The sequence below is a fragment of the Amphiura filiformis genome, chromosome 19 (assembly GCF_039555335.1).
Source record: "Amphiura filiformis chromosome 19, Afil_fr2py, whole genome shotgun sequence".
NCBI classification, from domain to species: domain Eukaryota; kingdom Metazoa; phylum Echinodermata; class Ophiuroidea; order Amphilepidida; family Amphiuridae; genus Amphiura; species Amphiura filiformis.
In genome coordinates this window covers 17,836,722-17,862,411 of record NC_092646.1, presented here as the reverse complement: position 1 = coordinate 17,862,411, position 25,690 = coordinate 17,836,722, and the positions used below count along the sequence as shown (strand labels likewise).

At 35.7% G+C, this 25,690-nt stretch overlaps 1 protein-coding gene across 1 annotated transcript in view; it reads right to left on the bottom strand.

Moving 5' to 3' along the window:
* LOC140140418 (RING finger protein 17-like) overlaps positions 1-25,690 on the bottom strand; it is a 316,068-nt gene that overhangs the window by 79,730 nt on the left and 210,648 nt on the right. Inside the window, exon 28 of the mRNA XM_072162178.1 lies at positions 18,657-18,846. Within this exon, the coding sequence (XP_072018279.1) occupies positions 18,657-18,846 (190 nt within the window). The remainder of the gene's footprint in view (positions 1-18,656; positions 18,847-25,690) is intronic.

The following is a 25,690-nucleotide window of genomic DNA, read 5'->3' as shown; positions in this document are numbered from 1 at the left end:
GATATGAACGTGTGTAGAATTTGGTTCGCTAAATGCAGTATGATACCGCCACTCACTTCAGGTGGGTAAAACATGGTAAGGTTTTCAATTTTATACAGTGTGATCTATTTGAATTTTCATTTTTGAAATTAATTCATATTCTATTTATTTAATTCATTTCTTGATCATTCTGATTCACTTTTACACATAATTATTTGGAGTCAAATCACAGGAAAGAGAATTCTTCCCATGTTCACATCAATTTTTATTAAGTTATGAAGGATATAAAAACATTTTAGTAACACTTAAAAACATTTTTGAAAACTTGCTGCAAAACATTCAAACATAATGTGAGTCGAATTGGCAAAATAATTTGCAAAAATGTTTGCCAAAAATATTTTACATTCATTCATTTATATTACAAGTAACATTTTTGCAACATTTGTAATTGTTATTGTACCGGTACTGGTCTTTAATTTTTTCATACTTCTTCATGACCTTTATATAACCCAACATTTAAACGTAAGAACATTTTGACCATACCATTTGAAAGCACATTTGTAATGTTTTAAACGGAGAGATAACAATGGAGGAGTATCGAATCTGTTACTAATAGAATATCCTTCAAAAAATATTTTGCTCAGAAACATTTTGTCCTTCACATACGCCACAATGTGTTGCATCTCACGATTTATCAACAATGTATGAACTGACAAATGTTCTCGAGGTTGACCACCTCCCATTAGTCAGTAACAGCTTATTTGCAATTTCTTTGAGCTGGAGTTGAACTTGAACCTTAAAGCAAACACTCCCAAAATGTTAACATTACTAATTAATTCAGTTTGAAAGCTACATGAAGCTGTTAAATTAAACATTCTACAAATGTATTAGCCAATTCATTAAGCTGTATCCCTGGCTTGCATAACATCATTGGCATGTAAGTACCCTATGTTATACATCTTCATTAACAGGCAACAAATTCTGTTAGCTTCTTCACTACGGGGCAACAAACTGTCATACTGCACACTGTACTCATTGTCAGGCAGCAAAATTGTTATTGCCCTGCAAACACATAACTTTCCACCAAACCACCAGAAAACATACTTGAAGTGACCATGAAATGGGCTATTCCATTAAAATCCACACTTACCCCTGTGGAAGATTTAGCTAAAGTCTTCCACAGAGGGAGTATAAGTTTTGAACAGAATAGACAGTTGGGTAACTTCCATTTGAAATACTCACCTCTGTGGAAGAAATAGGTAAAGCCATAATACAGGGGGGGGGGGTATAGGTTTCAAAATGATTAACTCAAGACCAATTAGATTTGAAAAATGATACTCCCCATGTGGAAGATATTTCCAAAATTTTATATACAAACTCTAATAGAGGACTATGTTGGATATTACATATTGCTATTGCAGTCCTACAATTCATATCATTTATTCTCTAATGAGATCAAAATTGATTTGTTTTTGTCTAATTTGATAAATAGCTTTGATAGCTTTGTTTAAACAGCACGAATCCTGTGGAAAAACTGCGCAGACAAAAAACCCAAATAAACAAAAAAACCAATAACAGCAAAAAACAATCAATCAAACAATGCAGTATCTTCTGAAATTCAACAACTGAAGTTGGGAACAGACCACTTTGAACCCACCCTGTACATTCCCTAATAATCAAGCAACAAGATGCCCCTCTTATTTCTTCCAGTAAATGTATAAGTACATGTTATCTTCAGTAGACAGTCAGTATAGACTTTTGTCCATAATTTTGTTATCTGACCCCGGAGCGACTAAGCATACTTGTGGTCAAGTGGTTAAGTACAGCTACAGTAAGTCCCTTGTATATACACAGTGTAACAAAATTATCTTCCTACCCTGCAGGCTAGTAAATGGGCTATTGCAGTTGAAATCCATACACCCCCTATGGAAGACATGACCTTAATCTCCCACACAGGGAGTGTAGATTTCAAACGGAGTCACCCATTCAGGTATCCCCATATGAAATTCACACTCCCTATGTGGACGATTAAAGTCATGCCTTCCATAGGGGGTGTATGGATTTCAACTGGAATAGCCCAACGCCAAATTAATTGCCTACTTGTGCTTCAGTATCTCTTTTGGTCAATCTTGTCTTGTGAAAAGGTCAAGCAGTGGCCAGCCTTGGAGCAAAAACATCCTGGATTTAATAGTTTTAATCAGCACGAGCCTGTGTAAATACTTATGCAACACAAGTGTAGATCGTTATCGGACACATACATGGTGTAACAAGGTATATGAGATCATATGACCTAATATACCAGTAAATCAGAGTGCAAGCACTTTCCACAAGATAAGGTTCCACTTTTTTAGGTCATCAGGTTTCATTAAAGTACATGTACTAGGGTGATCTATATATTTCCCACTTTTCTGAACTGGACATGGACATGATGATATGTAATCCAATCTGACCAATATCTGACCACAGAAGGCAATTTGGAAAATTGAAATTGGGTTTATATATCAACCTAATCAGAAACAAAGCATACTATCACTTATTTTGTAATATCATAATGCCAATTTGAATACTTGATTCTTTTTCTCCCTATTTTGGCCTGTACCTCAATGTCACGATTGCCACCTTTGGCCTGATTGGATTAGGTAGTGTCACCTATGTACTAGATAGTTGTAGACCTGTCTGCAATGGATGATCAAGCACAAGCAATGCATTTATGCTGAACACCACACATCACCAAGCTTTTATTCATCCGTCCTTTTGGTATGTGCCACCACCAACTGGGTCGTTTCTACTGCTCTACATTATGTGACCCGATTTAGTCCACTCAGGCTAATGTCGCTGATGATCATGATGATGCACAGTGATTAGCACTCCGAATACAGATCATTGATTGATATTTGAATACATGGGAAGGTTTGAAAATGAGGCAGTTTCGTAAAATACTTATATTTCAAGAACGGTGTGGTCAATTGTCAAAATTCAAAAAGTATGTGATAGCTGATATATTCTTCAACCTCACCAGTTATATTTAGTTATGTTTAGTTGAGGCGTTAAAATACCTAAACGAGTAAGTTTCTGACGATACAGTTCTTTCAGGGACACCCGGTACATTAGTCAAAATTCACCAATTTTGTAAATCGTTATTATCATAACAACTTGCTACTACTAGGTGCTATCATTTTCTTTGATGATACTTGATTAAGTATCCAGGAAATATCACCTTTGAGAAATTACTTTCCTTTAAATCACAAATAAATCACCGACTCGTATTTTGCATAAGTCCATCCTGTCATCATCACTGTCTCCCCAAAGTCCACCTTTAAGCCACTTCACCACACACTTGAGACTCTTGATTGTCATACTTGTCCTAATAAATTATCATTGAAGCTCTGGTCTTGCAATGGGTCCTTCAACATCAAAAGTCCAGAGTTTTGAGATATCTTCTCAAAATATCAAGAGCTATCTTAAGAACCATTGAACTGATACAAGGCTTGTTTGTACTCATTTTGATGCACTTTTCATGCTGATTCCAAATATGGTCATGAAAATGTACAATTCCAAAATTTTTGAACTTTTCATAAAAACTTGTCGTCTGCAGTTGGCATCCGCGTGGAGAGGGTTAAGTTAAGGCTGCGCATGATTTTGAGTACAAGACAACTTGACCTACTAAATAGGTGTTTAGGGGATTAATAATGCAAAAGCTCAGAAGGGTCACTGGGGAGTCAGTCATTTCTACGGCCAAGGTATATTAAGCCGACAGGTTTCCTGGGGGTAATATTAAGTTTCACAAATAGTGACCACTTGTTTGTTGGCTATGATATGAAGGATTAATATAAAATCTAATTGGTTGAAGGTGATTAAAGAGGATAGCTGACCATTAAATGGAAAAACTGATTGTATCAGTGTAAATCTAGTCCATCTTAGCGTGTCTTGAAGTTAAAGTTAGTGTTTGTTTCCATCTCAAATTGTATTACAAATGTTATGATCGTTAGAGGTGAACATAGTGCTATATCACAGACACTTCCCATGCTTTTAAATATCATCTTAAGCAAATAGGATAAACCATGGCTGTGATTTTTATCAATAATTATTAGTTTATACCATAGGCAAAATATCTAATCCTTGATCACAGGAGCCAACTTGAGAACGGCATGCACAGATATATGCGTCGAGCACATCTTTTGAGAATTGACCAATCACAGACTTTGGTCACATGATTGTGTTGTTCCACAAAAAGTATGCTAACACAACAGTACGTAGAAGGTACATCCTCTCATGGTTGAGAATTAGATATTTTGCCTATAATTATACTGTACACACCTAACATACCAGTGCATGAAAGTCAGGTGTCAACAGAAAACACTGAAAGAAATATCTAAAAAAACCTGGGAATCAGTATGTTTTAACAAATTTTACAGGAAAGATAGGAAACATACTGGAATCAAGATTATAAATCCTGAAAATCAACATCCCAGCATATGTAAATGGTATGGTCAGTAGATAACTTTATGTGTGTAAATTCTATCTTCAGTAGATAGCACACTCTACATGTATGAGTAAATTCTGTCTTCATTAGATAGCACACACTAAATGAATGTGTGTAAATGCTATCTCCAGTAGAGAGCATACACTGAGTGAATGAGTGAAAATTCAATCTTCAGTAGAAAGCATATACTAAATGAATGAGTGTTAATTCTATCTTTAGTATATAGTACACACTACATGTATGCATGTAAATTCTGTCTTCAGTAGACAGCACACACTAAATGAAAGAGTCTAAATTATATCTTCAGTAGATAGCATACACTAAATTAATGTGTGTAAATTCTATCTTCAGTAGATAGCATACACTAAATTAATGTGTGTAAATTCTATCTTCAGTAGATAGCATACACTAAATTAATGTGTGTAAATTCTATCTTCAGTAGATAGCATACACTAAATTAATGTGTGTAAATTTTATCTTCAGTATATAGCGCATACTAAATGAATGTGTGTAAATTATATCTCCACTAGATAGCACACACTAAATGTATGTGTGCAAATTCTATCTCCAGTAGATAGCAAACACTAAATGAATGAGTCAAAATTCAATCTTCAGTAGATAGCACACACTAAATGAATGGAATCAGGATTATAAATCCTGAATCAACATCCCAGCATATGTAAATGGTATGGTCAGTAGATAACTTTGTGTGTAAATTCTATCTTCAGTAGATAGCACACACTAAATGAATGTGTGTAAAAGGCCCATTCCATGTCAACTCCAGGGATGTGCACTGCAGCACCTCTTCAATTTTTTTCTTTTCTGTGTGGTGGTAGATATTGATGAGAAAGTAAAATCCTGAAAAATTGAGCTTCATACTCAATTTTGTTTTCCCGATAGCATCAATTTGAAATTTAGGGGGTCAGCGTAAAAATGTGTGCATAGCAGAGCGATGTTGGAGGTCCATAAATGTATAAAGGGAACCCTTTAAAACTTTGAAAAGTATGTATCCTGGGGTACTTTTTGGTGTAGAAATCAAATCTGGTATCAGGAAACTTGTAACCCCTTTACTTTAAAAGATATAGGGCACTCAAAATGCAACTTCGTCCAACCAGGACCAACTTTGGGGGGGGTCAGAACTCAAAAGTAAAAATAATTTTATTGTCCATTTTTTGCCAGTCAGAGCCCTTCAAAAATGTGTAGGACATTAGGCAAACTCTAACTGATCAATATTGAGCATAAGCCAATATCTCTCAGAAATACTGAAGTTGATGGTGGGGCAAATTGTCTGACATTGGTTTTCAGGGGGTCAAAAAGAAATTACCCATGGGTAATATCTCAAAATGTACTAATATTCAATATTGATTAACATTTTGCAAAAAAATTGACCCTAAAATTATTTTTACTTATGGAGTTCTGACCCCATCAAAGTTGGTCCTGGTTGGACAAGTTGCATTTTGAGGGCCCATATCTTTAAAGTAAAGGAGTTACAAGTATTTCTTGATAGCAGATTTGAATTTACACCAAAAAAGTACCCCAGGATACATACTTTTCAAAGTTTTAAAGGGTTGCCTTTATACATTTATGGACCTCCAACGTGCAGTTTTGCAAGGTATTACAATTTTTACGCTGACCCCTAAATTTCAAATTGATGCCACGGAAAACGAAATGAGTATGAAGCTCAAATTTTCAGGATTTTACTTTCTCATCAATATCTACCACCACAAGAAAAAGAAAAAATTGAAGAGGTGCTATGTGCACATCCCTGGAGTTGACATGGAATGGGCCAAAAGAGGAAAAAGACTAAAAAACACTGAAAAACAGCGTAAAATCAGGGTAAAATGCCAAATATTGGCTGAAAATAAAAGAAAACACCTTCCTTTTTGACAAAAAAGAAAAAGAAAAAGGAAATCAGCTGAAAAGAGGAACTCTCACACCCCTGGTAAATACGGTAAGTGTTATCTTCAGTTGACATCTCACAGTACATATGTGATGCGATCAAGCAAAATGAGTCGGATGTCGGGAATATTGATTTTGAGATATAATCAATAATAGTATTCAACTTCCTTTGTATTTTACTGTTCTGAGCAACACTAAAATGGCCATATCTCTGGAGCCATAAGTCTAATTATGATAAGGTTTTCAGCAAAATAAAGCTCTAAAAATAGCTCATATAATGAGATTGAAATCTGAATTTTGATTTTGATCGACAGACTCATTTTGCTTGATCGCATCACATATACTACTTGTTAATGCTGTCTAAACAGATGTAGAGAAACAGTTGATTTACATTTCTAATCGCCAGCATACATGAGTAAACATTATTTCTGTTGATAAGAAACACGTGCTTGAACTCTTGTGTGTATCAAAACACACCTTATAAGCTGTTGTATCAATTACCATCCACCTGACTAAGAGCAATTAAGACACTATCTTTAAGCAGGAAAAACAAGCAAGTATTGCAGTCACTTCAAGTCAAGTGGCTCCTCAAGTGACCACCCAGCATAATATAAGAGGACTTTTCATTATCAGTGATCAGTCTACTCTGCATAGAGTGTATTCAATATTACGTCGCTCATGACAATGTCATCCTCATTTAAATAAAATTTCGTCCTCCATAAGGTAACACAGGGCAATTCACATGATAATACAATAGAACAGGTTAAAGGTATGAATGGTTGTGGAATCGATCTAGAGACCTGTCCCTGTATCATCTTAAGCTATCTTAGAACTGTCCTCCAACATGGCTGCCATTTCAATTGTTATACCGTTTCGGTTGGTTTATTGCATAGACTCTATAGGGGAATTTTTTGCAACAATTTTATTTTCAAGCTTTTTGCTAACTTCAAACCCTTGCCATTTGAAAGCCTGTAAGAAAATTGTTGGCTCACATGGTTTATTAGAAGTGATGGGTAGATTTATGAAACTGATAGTCCTTTAATCACTAAAATATAACTCTGCTAAAATATTTCCTTACAAAGTGTTCTTGTCAGGGCAAAATATTGCAAAACAATAAATATAGTTGCACCGTTTTAGCTAATAGTAATAAGCAGTGATAGGCAAAAAAAGGGGGTGGGTTTATCTGAGAAACATTTAGCATTTGGTCAGAAAGCTATGAATTTTTATTTCATTTGGGATGAAAAGCTATGCGGAATTTCTTTTTTATTCCATTTTCGGCCCACCATTTTTTATTATTGAGAGAATAATAGTTGAGATTTTTGTTTTGTTTTGCACGAAGTTTATAAAAAACAAAAACAAAATTAGAACCCAAAAAGAATCCAAGTGTAATGACATGGTTGAAATAAAAGCCTCCATCTGATAAAGTCAATAAAAGTCAACGACTCCTGTCAAGCGGAAACAGATATTATGAGCAAGCTTGACTTGTTCAATGCATCATTCCAATGCACATCTTCCCATTACACATGCTGTGGGCGGACCAAGCACATTCTGATATGTAACACGATATGTATAGTGGTCTCCACACAGGATGCTGAACCTCTGAGTTACTGAATGTTAGAATTTCAGTCAGGGGTCCAAGGTATGTGTAATAGAGGTAGTCATTGTGATGTCAAAGCTGCCATCTTGTGGGTACAGAGTGCCTTGTTGCTAAGATCATCGCGTTGACGCTTGACTGAAGAGGTGCGTCACACGCTGAGACTTCCACGTAATCGGGGGCGTAATATCTAACACATGACATGCAGAACGGCAGTACCCACAAGATGGCGGATCCCACGAAAAAGGCTGACAGCCTCTATTGCTATTTTTAGCACATGCTAAATGCACACGTGGGAATGCTATCTTCAGTAGATAGCACACACTAAATGTTAATGTGGAATTGCTATCTTCAGAAGATAGCACTCACTAAATGTACATGTGTAATTGCTATCTTCAGTATCTAGCACATGCTAAATATGTATGTGTGCAAATGCTATCTTCGGTAGATAGCACATGCTAAATGTGTGGAATTGCTATCTTCAGATAGCACACACTAAATGCCATGTGGAAAATATATCTTCAGTAGATAGCACACACTAAACGTACATGGGGAAAATCTATCTTCAGTTGATAGCACACTAATTAAATGTATAATGTGGAATTGCCATTTTCAGTAGATAGCATGCACTAGCTAAATGCACACATGGAAATGCTATCTTCAGTAGATAGCACACACTGTATGTTCATGTGGAATTGCTATATTCAGTAGCTTGCACATGCTAAATGTGTGGAATTACTATCTACAGTAGATAGCACACACTACATGTGATAGCATACAGTAATCGTACATAGATATTCTCTATTTTCAGTATATAGCACACACTCAATGTACATGTGGAAAAGCTATCTTCAGTAGATAGCACACACAGTAATCGTACATGGATAATTTCTATACACACTATATGTATGCTGTGTACCATTTCAGTATGAAATTTTCAGTATACAGCACTTTTAAATACAGATCTACCTATTGAATCGGGATTGGTATCACAACCTTGACTCACTATACATTGTGTTTCACAGTATCACTCCAAGTGTGGGATTTGGCTTCAGATGAAGGACTCTTGATAACACCATAATGGGTGTAACTCAAAGAATTACAAATTTAATTCATTGCTAAACTTGATGATTCCAATTCTTAAGAGGTTCTTGTTCATCTGAACATACCTTACATTGTCAAGTTAATACTTCAAGAATTACAGTTGCTGTAATACGATGAAACACAATTATGTCTAATTCCAAAAGGTAATCTGTCTATTGAACTGATTTATTAGCTTAGTTGGGTTTGTGCTTCTACAATTTTGTTACATTGTCACTTCACTTTATATCACCATTGATCAAGAACTTGTAAAGCTATCATTCTAAAATGTCATGTTATTACCTAAGCACTTCAATCTTTCTACAATCACAAATCACATGAAATTTATGCACTGTATGCCAACAATTGTGAATAGCAATTTCTATATCAGTCAGCTAGCTGTGTCACTTCCTTGAGCAAGGCAAGACACTGTTATAGCAGATTCAACCCATCGTGGGACGTTTTTCCAACAAATCCAGGCTGCCGGTCAATCATCTGCCAGTCATACATCGCCCGGTAGCCTGAATTCATTTGAAAAATGTCACACAATGGGTTGAATCTTCTATATAGTTGTTTGGATAACAACAACAAATGTTGGGATGGTAATTCTGGCTGTGACAGTTTAATCCTTATATAGGCTGGTAAGGGTACTGCATCTTAGCCATAGTGCATAGGGTATAGGATACCAGGTCATCATAACTCATCATATCTTTTTAAGTTAGCCTACCTGTGGTGAACCAATGAAACAATTTACTTGCGATGGAAAAACCTACTATTTTGGTTTTTAAGATGGAAGATGTTTTGTTTTATGACCAATCTTGTTGCAGTAAGCTTTTGATAGGCTTTATTTGTAAGGAAAGAAGGAATTTGTGACACAAATGAGCTACATGCCTAAATGAAATGAAATCTCAGAATCCCCTAAAAGTACAAATCTGGGTTTGTGTAATGCCTGATGTATACTTCACATTACACCTGCAATGTAATATCAGCCAGATTTCATGCCTTCCATGATGAAAATTCCTATTGGGCGATGTACATCTGGTTATCACCAAGAGTTGAATTTGTTCAACTTTGTTGCGATTTGAAAACGCTATGCAAAGCTTTTTGTACAGAGACACCTTCATAGTGTTAGTGATACTTTGCATGATGTAATATTTATTTTATTTTCAAACAATGTTATGGAAATAGAGTACAAAACAGGCTTAAATCTGGCTTTGGCTCTCCGATCAGTTCATGTAACTTAACTGATGGCTCCCAATTGAGCTGTATGTAACATGAGTAGATCATGCCGGGAGCTGACATTTGAAAAGGTGTCAAAATCAACAGATTAAATTAAGTCAGCGATACCAATGAAATATGATTGAATTGTGTCACAACTTCAATTCAAAGCATCGTGACTACAGTAATAGAATCATGATAAACATTGTGTGCTTTACAAATTATTGGATGTTGAACTCTTTTGAAAATGAAAACTTTCTAAAAAATGGACCAATACTAGGCATATATTTGTAGTCATTTCAATGCAATTTTAAAAAAGCGCAGTGATTTACTGATTTCAAATAGTGCCACAAGATTTAAAAGCAAATATTTTGATATTTTTTTTCAAAATTGATCAAATTCTTCATGTACCAACTCTCTCCAAGACCACTTTAGAAGGGGCTAACACTGTACTATTGCAATTTCCTGGGGTCAGGAGCAGCTGTCCACCCATCTGGTAACAGTGCATATCATATTATGAAATGTACTTCATGTAGATGAAATATTGCTGCACAATAGAGCATCTTGATGTTCCCTGGGTTGAATTTTATTGATACACAAACTCAATTGACAAGTTTTGGCACTTTCTCTAATTGACATTCATCATCTGATAAGGTGAGGAAGGAAGTGTGCAGAACGTTGAGACATAATGTACAATCTTTTTAAATGAATTTGGTATTTTTTTTGTGGTATATAATGTTTAACAACTTACACATAATTGAAATCACCAAATGTGTTGTGTTTGTTGTAGAACAACAGAGCAATTTTGAGTGATTACATTCTTGAGAGCTCCACAGTTAAGTGGCCAAGATAGTAAGTGTGTGCGCACGCATCATCACAATTTCCATTGCTTTTTTGCCTGGCAGTATACGCGTGCATCATATTTTGTTCAGGGCTTGTGTTTTTAAAACTCCCGCCACATCACAACAAGGCTATTGAACAGAGCAGTGGTTGCATGGGGCTCACTCAAGCATATCGATATAGCAGTCCCTTGCCTTTGTTGATAAACATTGAGGTCAACTCATCTATAATAAAGTCATATCTAGAGGTGTATATGGTGCCTTGTAAAAAACACTACAATTTTCAAATTCTGTGAGAACTCTCTAATAAAAGTTAACAGATCAATCTGATGTCATATTTAGGTCATATGACCAAAATTCCGCCCAAGTTAACAACTCTTGAAAAGACTCATCGCATGACGGATGAAAATCTGAGTAAGCAAAATTTGTTTTTTTGTTGGGTGACCAGTTTAAATTTACCGTAACAGATCAAAGTGCCTTTAATAGTGAAGTAAATGTCAGTTAATATGTTACAGTGGTCAGATCCAATTCTGTTGACAGACAGAATATTGATCCTACAAACTTGTTTCCTGTAACTACGGTGATGATTGGCCAAGCAGTGAAAGGGAGACAGAGAGAGAGACAAGCAGATGACTTGTACACAAAGCGAAGTTGATAACCAATGCCTTTATAGCTCTACTTATCCAGCAGCGTAGGTGGGAACATAAGCTTATCTCTTTGTTGTATAGGCGTACAGCCATACTTTAATTTTGTTTTGCAATATTTGTTCGCACGTTTAACGGGTTATCTAGCCACTGTGTAGATTGAAAGTTGCAGGGTATATAGTATGTATGCGAATGAAGAAGTAGATAGATTTTCTATAATAATATGTCTTCAGGAGAGGAGATATTTAACAAAAATTAAAACACCTAAGTCAGTCAAATGCACGACTAAGAAGCTTCCAAGAATACGTGTAGTATCATAGGCCTATTAACCATTGGGAGCTATTGGGGAATTGCCGCACCTAATTAAGGTCGTTCATTTCGTAAATGGTCTATGATTTTGTGCGGTCAATAGCGGAAATGGGTGTATTTTTTGTTTGCTTTTGTCTTGCTTTTTTTTTTTTTTTTTTCTCACGCTCGCTATGTTGTGTTTTTGCCTCGTTTATATGTCTGTCGCATTAAGGTGGTATTTGAGGCATTGTGGAAGTGCTCTAAGCATGTTTTAAAAATATAGACTAATTGAGTAGGGCAAAGAACACTGATCAATACGCCTTATGTTTTAAGCTAATCGGACATACTGTTTTTATAATTCACACATTTTTTGTATTGTATTATTTTTATCAATTATCAATGAACCAATATGACTCGAAAGTGCTCATGAATATGTAATAACATTTTTATTTAACAATAGAATACTGGTTTCAAACTTGGTCAAAGTGTTCCTAATGACCTCCAGATAATTAATTAGTTAGTTGCCCTACTTTGCATAGTTAATTAGCTAATTCTGCAAATTAGCTAATTAATTATGCAAATATGCAAATTAAAGGGCGGCTAGACAATATAATACATAAGAACATATTAGAAACACTTTGAAGGCAAAAATTCTGCAAAATAAAAGTAGCATGAACTTTCAATAGGTGGCAAATAGAAAATTGCATATTTAATGTCTGTACTCCGGGTGTTGAAAAGTTTTTCTATTTAAAAGCTGGCAGGGTAACATGTGCACTTAAACATGTTAAATTGAGAGCATTTCATTAGTTTTCGCTGAATGCCAATAATGTAAATGCCCCCATAATCATCATAATGTCATGTATATAGGCCCACATAGTGTTTTACATCTCAATGTCGCTCCGGTTATGCGTTAAAAGCGAAAATATTTGCACCTATAGGCCAAGATAAAAAAAAAACCCATTCCTTCTTCTTTATCGTTGAAAAGAAGAAAAGCGAAAACAAAAAAACAAAACAAAACAAACAATCTTACTAGAGATGTGACGGCCATACTATGAATTCAAATGTTAAAAAAAATGACAGAATAAAAGGTTCGAAAGTCATAACAGAAGAAGATCAAAAGAAGGTTGATTAGTGCGGTGGTTATGCCAATATGGCTCGCCCAATTGAAAAGACAGTTCGAAAGTCATCACAAAAGATGCCCCCATCCCATTCCAAAAGAAGGTTCTAAAAGTCATCACAAAAGAAGGTTGATGTTACAAGTTTTTTTTCATTTGTTTTACGTGTCAATATCGCTCCGGTTCGTTACCAAACATACTGGCACTATAGTGCTATCGGGAGCATATCCAGCTTTCTTAGTCGAGGGGAGGATTTCAGGTGTTGGGGACCAAAAAAATCCCGGTTGCATCATTTTGACCTGGGACATATAAATAGGCCTATACCGTTATTTTTAAAAGAGACTGTCATGACTGAAGGCTGTAGTCTGCATGTTAAGTTCGAGCTTCCAAAAAAGGGCTTTATTGAGACATTAATTTTTAATGTGGTCCATGATCGGGATGAATTTTGGTAAAAACAGGGCTCTTTTCCCCTTTTCATTTCCTTTGCCTTCTCGGTTATCTCTTTAATTTTTTGTCAAGGGGCATTTTCCTCTTTAAGTTTTTGTCAAGGAGACACTCTTTCCCTTTCCCATCCCTCCCGCTGGCTGCGCTTACTTTGTCTGCACTGTATGAAAACATTACTTCTTTAGTTTTCGTTTACTATTTAGAAGCCGACAGGGCAACTTTTAAAGTAAGACTACTTAGAACATTTGCACTTGAATGAAAATATTTCTTCATTAGGTCTAGTCAAACAAATCAAACTCAAATGATTTATGTTCAAATTACATACCTTAAAATCTTCTGAAAGTCACAAAGCCATTTACTAATTTCTAGAATATGCCTCAAATACCACCTTAAGGTCTAAGCATGACGATCATAAACTTTTTTTTATTGTCATTGCATGCTATTTAGCTCTTTTACTGCTAGCAACATTTGGAATTTATTGAACATTGACTTCAACGTACCACACCACCAGGTTCAACTAAGTTAGCAGATAAAGGTATAACGAGTTATTGACTTTTCTCCTCAATAAGCAAACGTGCAAACACTTATTGATTGGCTTGAGCAAATAGTCCGGGCGATTTGTATTGCACAGGGCTCAAAACTCATCAATGCTAATTGTATCTGAATATAGCTGAACGAGGCTTTGAAATTTGCGATAAAAAAATGCTTGAAAATGCTGTTATTTTAATCGATAATAAAGGAAATGTGTATGGCATTTGTTCAATATTTAATTACCTACTGAATACGCTGAGAATATCTCATCAAACTGAAAAAAAAGTCGGTCAGATGGGGTATGAAAAAAGTCGGGTATGAGAAGTAGGGTCACAAATTGTACCGACCCACCATCTTGTAGACCTATAAAATATTTCTTTAATGGGCATGCATCGTACGAAAGTTGGAAGTAAAAGGAGGTCGGAAACCACTGTCTTGTAGTCTTAATTCTTTTGGCCAATAGAGCTAAATAGTTACTAAACACCTTCAGAAGACATAGCATGTGTAGCAGTCAGATAGTTAATAAAAAATATTAATTGCATGAAAAACCGCAAGTCAGGATAAAACTATTTCGGAAACCATCTTGTAGGCCTATATAATTTTTTTTTAATGTGCATGCATCATGCGAAAGTCGGAGAAAAGCGAAGTCAGGAACCCGTCTTTGTAGGCTTATTCTTTTGCACCAATAGAGCTAAATAGATAACTAAATACCTTCAGAATCATCTTCATCTAACTGCTACACATGTCTTCTGGCGGTATTTAGTTAACTATTTAGGTCTACAAAAGAATAAGCCTGCAAGATGTTCGACTTTGTTTTCTCATGACTTTCCCATCGTGCATACAGTGGCACGTTAATATTTTTCTTTAACCATGCATAGACAACTGCTATATATACATACCCAGTACAGTCTTCTAATTAACATTAAACTGTTTTAATTTTTTTGGAAAACATGAACAAAACCCGATGTTAGGCCTACAGCAGAATATGATGCACGGTCAAATTAACTACAATGCATCTAAGGGTCAATATTACTTAACTTATGATCCTATGTCAACTCCCAAGAACATGACCTGTGCATGCTTATTATTACAAACTACCTGAAAAATACTACAGCCAATAGACCAATCACAAAAGCAATGTATCTGGTACTTTGAGATAATGAGTACATCATTCTGCGCTTGTGAAATGCATCCATAAAAGCTGAGACGAATATACCTAGGTATATTCGTCTCAGCATAAAAGTGTATCGGGGCAGACATTGCAAACTAGCATGCATTCACGTTTTGCAACTCAGTACAGTCTAATTCTAGCTCCGGAGACAGGCGAATATCAAGACCCTCGAACAAAAGAACCAGTACCAAAATACCTTTTAGGCTAATCATAAAAAAGTTAACACAAGAAGGATACGCACCAGATAAGTGGTATACGCCCGCCTCACTTCGAACAAGTACATATAACATTTCCCATAGTCCACCAGTCTATGTAAAATATCCCCAAATAAATTTACAAAATAACGCAACAGTAAACCCACAGTTCCGCCTTCTTATTGTTACACAGTATTATTGTATACATCATAGTGTACCCCTACTTGAAGCCTAACCGCGAGATACCAACGTTACAAAATAATAAAATAAACCCACTCCACACTCCCCAACCACCATCCTAGCTACGCCTATACAGGGTTCTAAAAAGAAACAAACATCTAACACAACCACACAACGTTTCACCCACTACCATACCATCACCCAAGAACAAAGAACCTTACACACGAACCGCGAATGCCGAAAACCGCGCAACCCGAGAACCGCTCTAGTTATCATTATATACGTTGTGACTTGTTCGGATACTCAATGACGTAATTGATTCCCCTGACTGAGTTATTTGTTGACTATGTTCAGTGATGCCAACGCCACGCCTTAGGCGCACAATTGGGCTACTTGGCGATCACTTGCCGCTACTCAAAAAGCATGCCGCTACTTGCCTAAAATTGGGCTACTTTTGTCAGTCTCAGGCAGCGGCAGCAATTTGATGTATTTTTCTTTCAATTTAGCCGATTTTCGGCGATTTATAAAGGTTTTGAGTTTTTTAAGCTCCAAATTGCAATTACAATGGGTTTTGTGACCATTTATTGATCGGTCGTTAACTTCCCAGTAAGTACCGGAAGTTTTAAAGTCAAGTGTTTTTCCGCCCAATTGGGTGTTTTGCGTTCTAAATTCAGGTAAATCCGCCCAAATATCCGGTATAGGCGCTTTTTTGGAAGGTTAAAATTGGGCTACTTGAGAATCCTTTACCGCGGCCTGGCGAGTCAATGCGCCGCGCCTTGACGCTGAAAAGTTTTGGCAACACTGACTATGTTACAAGCATTGTTTTAGTTGAACTTCCTGATCAGAGATCATGTGATATGATAAAAAAAAAACACCCAAAAGCCCCCAAAGCAGGAACATGTATAAATTTTAAAATTGGAGATCGATTTGCAGATGTAAAGATTAGTAAATAAGCTACAATCAAGAAAAAATAGTTTGGACACCTTAACAATATGTTAGAACTCTTGATTGCTGCTCTGATACCGTAGTTCAGTGAAATTAGTACTACTATGTTTGATAAGAAATACAAACTTTCTCCTTTCCTTCCCCATTCCCCCTCAAATCAATAAAGGGAGACTGGAGAGCCAAATGTCAGAAGTGCTTTTATCAACAATGAACTGGGGGGGGGGAGAGGAGTGGCGATTAACATTTGTATGTCAGAGTGGGCCAACATTATTTTCCTTGATTGCAGAGCTCATTTGTGACCCAGGAACATGAGTAAATTTCAACTTTTTAAGATTTTTATATGCATAGCTGTACAAATTAGAAAACATGTTTAATAATGACACCAAATGTATGTTTATATCATATACTTGTAATTCCTCTAACTGCATAAAATAGGGAATGACAGAAGTCGAGAGGCTATCATTGATTGAATACAATTCCTCCTTTTACCTTTCTGAAATACCTGTGTGCTTTGATAAGTAATATGGGTACCAACATTTCAGATATTTGATACATTTTTGTGGTATCTATTCACCGTAAAGGTTACAGGATTGACGACCAGGTTAAAACAACTTTTGAATATATCAACCTGCACTACAAACAGGTTGCCCTCATCATGTCTGCAATCATAGATTGAATACAATACCGCTCTTTTCAAAAGTGCGAGTGATCAGCATGATATGAACATTCTATAGAAATGTGACCCAGGTCTTTATTACTGTTCTTTGACATCTATGGTACCGTGTGCAAGTACTAGTACAGTGCGATATGTTCAAAAATTGTTTTAACCTATTGCTATGGTAGTTAATCTTGTAAACATTGATCATCACTTCTACGGTGATTTCAAAGCATATATCTTATGATCATATATGCTGACATGTTACAGATTTCGTGAATACTGATCACATAGAAGTTAAGCTCTTGTGAATCCTCCACTTTGTTATGTCTATGCACAACAGCAAATATTAATAGAAGATAGAGGGGGTTAAGCTGGTTTACTGGTTAACTGTAATAAAATCATAAAAGATACCTTGGTAAAACAATGTATATTGTTAAAAATCAAGCAATATTGCATTGCTCATCAGTGCCACTGTGGAAGAAACATGTGGGTGTGCATCTGAGTTTGTTGTTAAATTAGGCCAAGTCTGCAGAGCCTTATTTATTTTACATTATACATAATTACACAGCTCCCGTAAGTACCGGTAATTTCATTTATATTAATATCATACATTCATATTGCATACATAATGCGAGACCAAGAATAAAGAAGTATAAACCATTTATTGAAGTGGTATAGTTGGTATAGTTACTCAATGTAGATCATTGTTTTTCAAAATATAATTCTTGTGCTTCAGTAAGTTGATATTCTTTCAAACTTTCAAATGTTCTTTACATTAAAAAAAAAAGGAAAAAAAAAAAGATGAAAATGCCAACATTACAGCCCCGATCACATAGAGCAATTAATAATCCCTTACCTTGCAACTAGTTTCCACCATCCATCTTCCTGATGATATCTGCCAATCTGAAATCCAACAATAATGTGCCCCAAAACCAAATACATAATGCAGCAGCCAAACAAATATGTGACCCGCTCTTACAAATCAGGAACAAGTCACATTTCATGATTTGAATAAATATGTAAGCACAGAACAATAAGCTTCAAAATGATACCAAAATAGCATCAATACTTTCCAAGATACGGATAATTTTGTAAATGATACCTTGATATTTTTGCCAAATTGCTATTCTGAGTAATGGGCTAATTAGTTTCCTGCTTTACACAGGATTATCATAGTTCAACTGTCAATTATTGATTAAATAAACCTCTTTTTAATAAGTACTTTCAAGGATTATAAAGTGCACTTAGTCCCAAGGTCAAATACCATGAGATTAAGAATTCCAAAATTTGATTTTTTTTAAAATGGGAAAGGCCTTTTACTCAAAAACATGCCTGGCGACTTGTTCCAGGTTTTGTTGGAGCTGGTCACATATAACACTTAAATAATCCCCTACCTTGACCACTGCAACAAGTTGCTTATTGTTCACAAGCTCCACCATCCGTCTTCCTGATGATATTGGCCAATCCGTGTCCAGCAATAATGTGTCGCCTTCCGGTATGTCCTTCGGCGGCCTCATCCCTATGATCTTGCACTTACGGGCTTGGGCAGGAAGATTGATGAATTTATCCGGGATCTGACGCAAACTGGACACAAACAAGATAAATAAAGTATTTTATTAAATCACCTCATACATCAACCATAATGTTAACAAGTTGGCAATGTGATAAAAGAATGAAAACCAACAGGTTAATGACACTTTGGTCAAGTTTTATCATTTATTGTTTGTTTTAAGGCAGGTCGGAGGGGAGTGTGACCTAGCGGTATTTACATTCAAATATAGAGACAAATAAAGGTGGCACACAAGAGGAATGGTATGGATTATAAAAAGACAATTCCAAGGCTTGATTGTTTTCCACTCCATTGTGACAGGATCATGCGATTAATGTTCTAAAAATAAGAATCAAAATGAATGCCGTCAAGAAGTTAACTTGGACTAAACTGCGCCAAATCAGTGACTTGTACAAAGATACTGGGTATCAAGTCCGATACTTATTTAACGCATGATTTTCTTAGTCGTTGATCTAGATGTTGATCAATCTAGAACAGTGTGAGTCTAATACAAACACATGATAAAAGCACCTCAAACAGTTCCAAAATGTCTGCACACAGGCCAACCAGAACTGTTTACATCAACATCATCATTCTCTACATCTTTGTTTAGGATATATCTGTGGAATCAGGTGGTTATTTTTTTAAAGTTCAATATTCACCAGGTCAATGCAATGTCAATGTTTTGATAATGTTTGAACACTCAAAACATCACTCTGTCAACTCAAGTGGTTTTTTCCCTTCCAGTTTCAGCATTCACGCCAACATTCTGTGATAGCCTGGAGAGTTATAGGAGGATTGTACATAGCCGAGGGATTACTAGCTCTAATGCGTCAATGTTACGTCATTTTTCATCTCTGCAACTTGGCCTCAGTGCTAGATTTTAGATGTCAACCACTTCTACATTATGAATGTGCTTATGTTGGAAGACATATTCAAGCGGTGTTTGCTTTTTCCAGGGTATTTCTCTTGATCTAGAAACATGCACGTGTGAAATCAATGGAGTATATGTGGGATATTCATAACCTCATTAATAAACGCGATGCGTGCGATCCAATCATATTTTATTATTTGTGAAAACGCCGAACGCATAAATCGAGGTCATTAATATCTCACAATTGACCGCAAAATGCGTAATTGTTCCAATGTCGCACACAATTGACTTCTCGTATGCGCCGTGTGACAGCGTCCAACGAACTGCGCTGCGCGCTGGCTGCCGTATTTGGATTTCGCGCTACCATATTTGCACAGATTCTGATACGCACTTTTGTTATTGGTCGTTTTGTTTTAGCCTGATCGATTTTGGGAAAGGGAAGATGTAAAATTGTTTATTTTACAAACTTTTGAGGAAAATTTTGTGTTATTTTGTAAAGTTAAAAGATCAAAGTGACGGTTATGAATGAGGTTAATAACTTTGCATCGGTTATATATCGGGCATTGTGAAAAATCTAAACATTTTGCTTTGGACCTCGGAATATCCCTCGGTTCCAAAGGCAAAATGTTTAGATTTTTCACAATGCCCCAAATCAGTGACTAGCACAAAGATTCTGGGTATCAAGTCCGATACTTATTTAACGCATGATTTTCTTAGTCGTTGATCTAGATGTTGATCAATCTAGAACAGTGTGAGTCTAATACAAACACATGATAAAAGCACCTCAAACAGTTCCAACATGTCTGCACACAGGCCAACCAGAACTGTTTACATCAACATCATCATTCTCTACATCTTTGTTTAGGATATATCTGTGGAATCAGGTGGTTATTTTTTTAAAGTTCAATATTCACCAGGTCAATGCAATGTCAATGTTTTGATAATGTTTGAACACTCAAAACATCACTCTGTCAACTCAAGTGGTTTTTTCCCTTCCAGTTTCAGCATTCACGCCAACATTCTGTGATAGCCTGGAGAGTTATAGGAGGATTGTACATAGCCGAGGGATTACTAGCTCTAATGCGTCAATGTTACGTCATTTTTCATCTCTGCAACTTGGCCTCAGTGCTAGATTTTAGATGTCAACCACTTCTACATTATGAATGTGCTTATGTTGGAAGACATATTCAAGCGGTGTTTGCTTTTTCCAGGGTATTTCTCTTGATCTAGAAACATGCACGTGTGAAATCAATGGAGTATATGTGGGATATTCATAACCTCATTAATAAACGCGATGCGTGCGATCCAATCATATTTTATTATTTGTGAAAACGCGAACGCAAATCGAGGTCATTAATATCTCACAATTGACCGCAAAATGCGTAATTGTTCCAATGTCGCACACAATTGACTTCTGCGTGCGCCGTGACAGCGTCCAACGAACTGCTTGGCGCTGGCTGCCGTATTTGGATTTCGCGCTACCATATTTGCACAGATTCTGATACGCACTTTTTTGTTATTGGTCGTTTTGTTTTAGCCTGATCGATTTTGGGAAAGGGAAGATGTAAAAATTGTTTATTTTACAAACTTTTGAGGAAAATTTTGTGTTATTTTGTAAAGTTAAAAGATCAAAGTGACGGTTATGAATGAGGTTAATAACTTTGCATCGGTTATATATAGGGCATTGTGAAAAATCTAAACATTTGCTTTGGACCTCGGAATATCCCTCGGTTCCAAAGGCAAAATGTTTAGATTTTTCACAATGCCCCAAATCAGTGACTAGCACAAAGATTCTGGGTATCAAGTCCGATACTTATTTAACGCATGATTTTCTTAGTCGTTGATCTAGATGTTGATCAATCTAGAACAGTGTGAGTCTAATACAAACACATGATAAAAGCACCTCAAACAGTTCCAACATGTCTGCACACAGGCCAACCAGAACTGTTTACATCAACATCATCATTCTCTACATCTTTGTTTAGGATATATCTGTGGAATCAGGTGGTTATTTTTTTAAAGTTCAATATTCACCAGGTCAATGCAATGTCAATGTTTTGATAATGTTTGAACACTCAAAACATCACTCTGTCAACTCAAGTGGTTTTTTCCCTTCCAGTTTCAGCATTCACGCCAACATTCTGTGATAGCCTGGAGAGTTATAGGAGGATTGTACATAGCCGAGGGATTACTAGCTCTAATGCGTCAATGTTACGTCATTTTTCATCTCTGCAACTTGGCCTCAGTGCTAGATTTTAGATGTCAACCACTTCTACATTATGAATGTGCTTATGTTGGAAGACATATTCAAGAGGTGTTTGCTTTTTTCAGGGTATTTCTCTTGATCTAGAAACATGCACGTGTGAAATCAATGGAGTATAAATGTGGGATATCATCCAATAAAAGTACTAAGTTTTATGAAAATCCAACGATTTCTACAATTTTGACCTCAGATAACCATGATGGCCTTGAAATAAATTACCTTATTTTTCAATAAGTACCAAGTTTAATAATAAAATCCCACAACCTTTATTAGTTTGAACTCAGATGACCCAAGATGACTTTAGAAAAAAAATCCATATTTTTTTCATTATTGAAGTACCAAATTTGATCAAAATCTAACAATTTGCAGTAATTCAGATTCAATTAAAGTTGATATCATCATGGCCGGGATCCAGGGACCCACCTTAGGGCCCCTGGTGGGGTCCAGGGGGAAAAGTCCTGTTGGGTAATGTCCCCGGCAGCTCATGAGTTTTAGGTCTGTTGCTTTAGTATAACTTTCACCTCAGCTGTGTGTTCCCTAAGTTTGTGAGTTCCACAAACTATGTTTAGGTTATAGCACACAACTACACATTTCAACATTAATATTCTGATGTTACTTGATGTCAGTTTTCTATTTCAAGATGTCCCAACTAGCCCTAAACTGCACCTGCAAACTCCCTACTGTGTCAATTGGTAAAATGATGAAGTCTATTTAGTGCACATTTTCTACCCAGAAATTACACCTGTTTGCCCTAGCATCTCTAGCTGAGTACTTCTTGGTTCTCTGTACTCTTGAATATTTAACATATTTCTTTCTCCTATACTCCCAAAACCACAATTCCGTTTTTTTCTCTAACATCTTTTCCCCCCTTATTTAAATAAAGAACATGGTCAATCCATAAACATCTTTAGAGATTTTACAGAAAATTATTCAAAATGTCACTTTCTTTAATTTACAAAAAAGAAGAAAGTATGTGTATTGTAGCATTCATAATAACCCTACTGTGATGATTGGTACAATGAAAGTCCACTACAGGATAGACAAAAAGACATTTTGGAAAACTCATTTTCTGTAACCTGCAGCTTTTCATAACAGTTTGAATGAATGGTTCAAGTTCTATTATATGCCAGTGACTAATGGTAGACCCAGCTGAGTTGAGACATGTGTGCTATCTACTGAAGATAGCAACATTTACTGATAACCAATTAACTTGAACTGGTGATATTATCAAAAAGAAGCTAATGTGTCATTTTCATCTGCCTTATAAATAAATTGAATTTCCATAATTCTGACTTCTTTGTGAAAGCTTAACAAAATGTTTCAAACTAGTTACAGATAGTAATAGCAGCTTGGGAGATATTTACACTACAAAATTAGCTCCTATTCTCATATGTATTAAAATGCACAGCATAATTCATAATATTTGCATGCTGAAAACCCCTGGTATATTCAAATCATTATTTTTTTTAATAAAAAATAATAACATTTTCCACCTAAAAAACACATTTTTTTGTGGCTAGCATAACCTCAAATTTTTCCCCTGATCAGGCAAAAGGGCAAGGTTCATTTATGCTAATATCCCAACCTAAAAGATCTACAGACTTCAGTACAAGTTATATGAATTTGCTAAATTAAATAAAGCCCATTCACATATTTTGTTGTCAAGAAGATTTTTTCGGTAGACTGCAAATATAGTTGACCTAAATTCTGGCAAGGTCTTTCTAAGAAAAGTGAGAATACTATTGTTAAAGCATCAACCTATTTAGTTTATCATATGTATCATATGACACTGATAAGGACTTTCTTCAGTTTCATTATTGAACCAATAAATACGGGACAATTATTAGATCATTGAAATTTAATCAAAAATGCAATAGCAATCAACAACCATAAAATGTAACTTGACAGTTAATGAACTTGGCTCCAAAGACTTAAATTTAAAGCAGCGCTTGCAATTTAGCATGCCACACAATATGAACCCAAACTCCAATGCTAAACCCAATACCCAAATCTCGTTTGATCCATCTGCATATTAATATTAAGGCGACAGTTTTTTATTCTTATATCTTGTCAAAATATTATTTGATAGAATGTAAACTTGATTTTACAGCTATTCAAATATTCTTTTATTACCTTTTTGAGATCAAATTATAAAGCAGAAGACCACTGCCCTTGCTCATGCACTTTACACTTGTTTCTTTGAGCTACTGAGCTATTCCAGTTGAAATCCATACGCCTCCTATATATGGAAGATATGACGTTAATCTCACAAACAAGGGGGTGTAGATTTTGAATGGAGACACCCATTCAGGTAACCCCATTTGAAAATCACACTCCCTGTGTTGAAGATTGAGGTCATATCTTCCATAGGTGTATAGATTTCAACTGGAATATCTCATTTGGATGGTTTTCGACTTGATTAAAAAAAAAGTTCCAGAGCTTGGGAAGATTTTAAAATCCAATTCAGAACACAGATTTGTCCCTTCTTTGTTCTTCTTCTTCTCCTTTTTTCCCTTCTAAACCTCATTCTTATAGGGCCCTACACATAATGAAAATTTCATTAATTTAAAATGTTAATCATACAGGTCTTCCAACAAATGCTTTTAAAACATATTCTTTATTGATAGTTTGTTTTTAAAAAAAATGGGAAAAACTATTGTGTCCAAGACAAATGAGCACCGCAAAACATTTGCATGCGTCAGTTCTGAGACATTAACTTTATTGTTGTCTAATCAACATGTACGCTACATCCACTGCTCAATGCCACCATATCATGTTCAATGTTTTGCTACTTCATGCCTCACAAATTCCCCAATAGTGTATGATGAATAGTTAACATTGTATGCCTGAGGTTTGCAGATTATTCTCAATAAAAGTGTGTCATAGTGAATATTAATGTTACAGTGTGCACACAGCATATTGTTTCATATGAAGTGGAGTGGCCATTCCATTTGAAATCCATACACCCCTTAGACTTGACCATTTGTTTTGGCATTCGTAAAAAAACATCAGGGACTGCCTTTTGATAATTAGAAAAGAGCTGTAGAATGCTCCTCTGGTCTCTTCAAGAAGAGCTTTAGAAGAGCTGTTTGCACCTGTGGCCATAAGAATTTTAAATTCTTTAAAACTAGTCATCTAGAGGAGCTTCAAATCCCTCTTGCAAATGCAACTTAAGAAGAGCTGTAGAGGAGTAATTGCTCGCACTCCTCTTAAACGGCAGTCCCTGAAATGTTTGTAAATGAATATTTAAAAATATATTAAATTCATGTGTAGACCTATGTTTTAAATTAGTTTTTGCACACACATTAAAATCAAGGTATGCAATTTACTTATTATTTAATTCATTCTCATTAATTAAAATTTGCTCAGGATTTATCTTCAAACAAATTCCATTCATATATCATTTATCACATTGCCACACTTTTAACAAAACTCTTTACATAAGCTTGAGCAAACAGGTTTATTTTTAATTTGAAAAACTACACTGGTTCGAGAAATTCATAATTCATTTCTTACAACGTTCATATTCTACGCAAAGATGATATTTCATCCATCATTTGCTTTTTCCCCACAAATCATTCATTTCCGCTTGACATTTTTGTAACTTCACATTTCAATGCATCCCAGTGTTACCGACTATTTTCTGTGCCATTGTGTGTTGATGTGGCAATGACAAGAGCTCTCACACAGCCCAAAATTTGATGATGCATTCTCAGGGGGGTACTCAGTACAAATGACCATA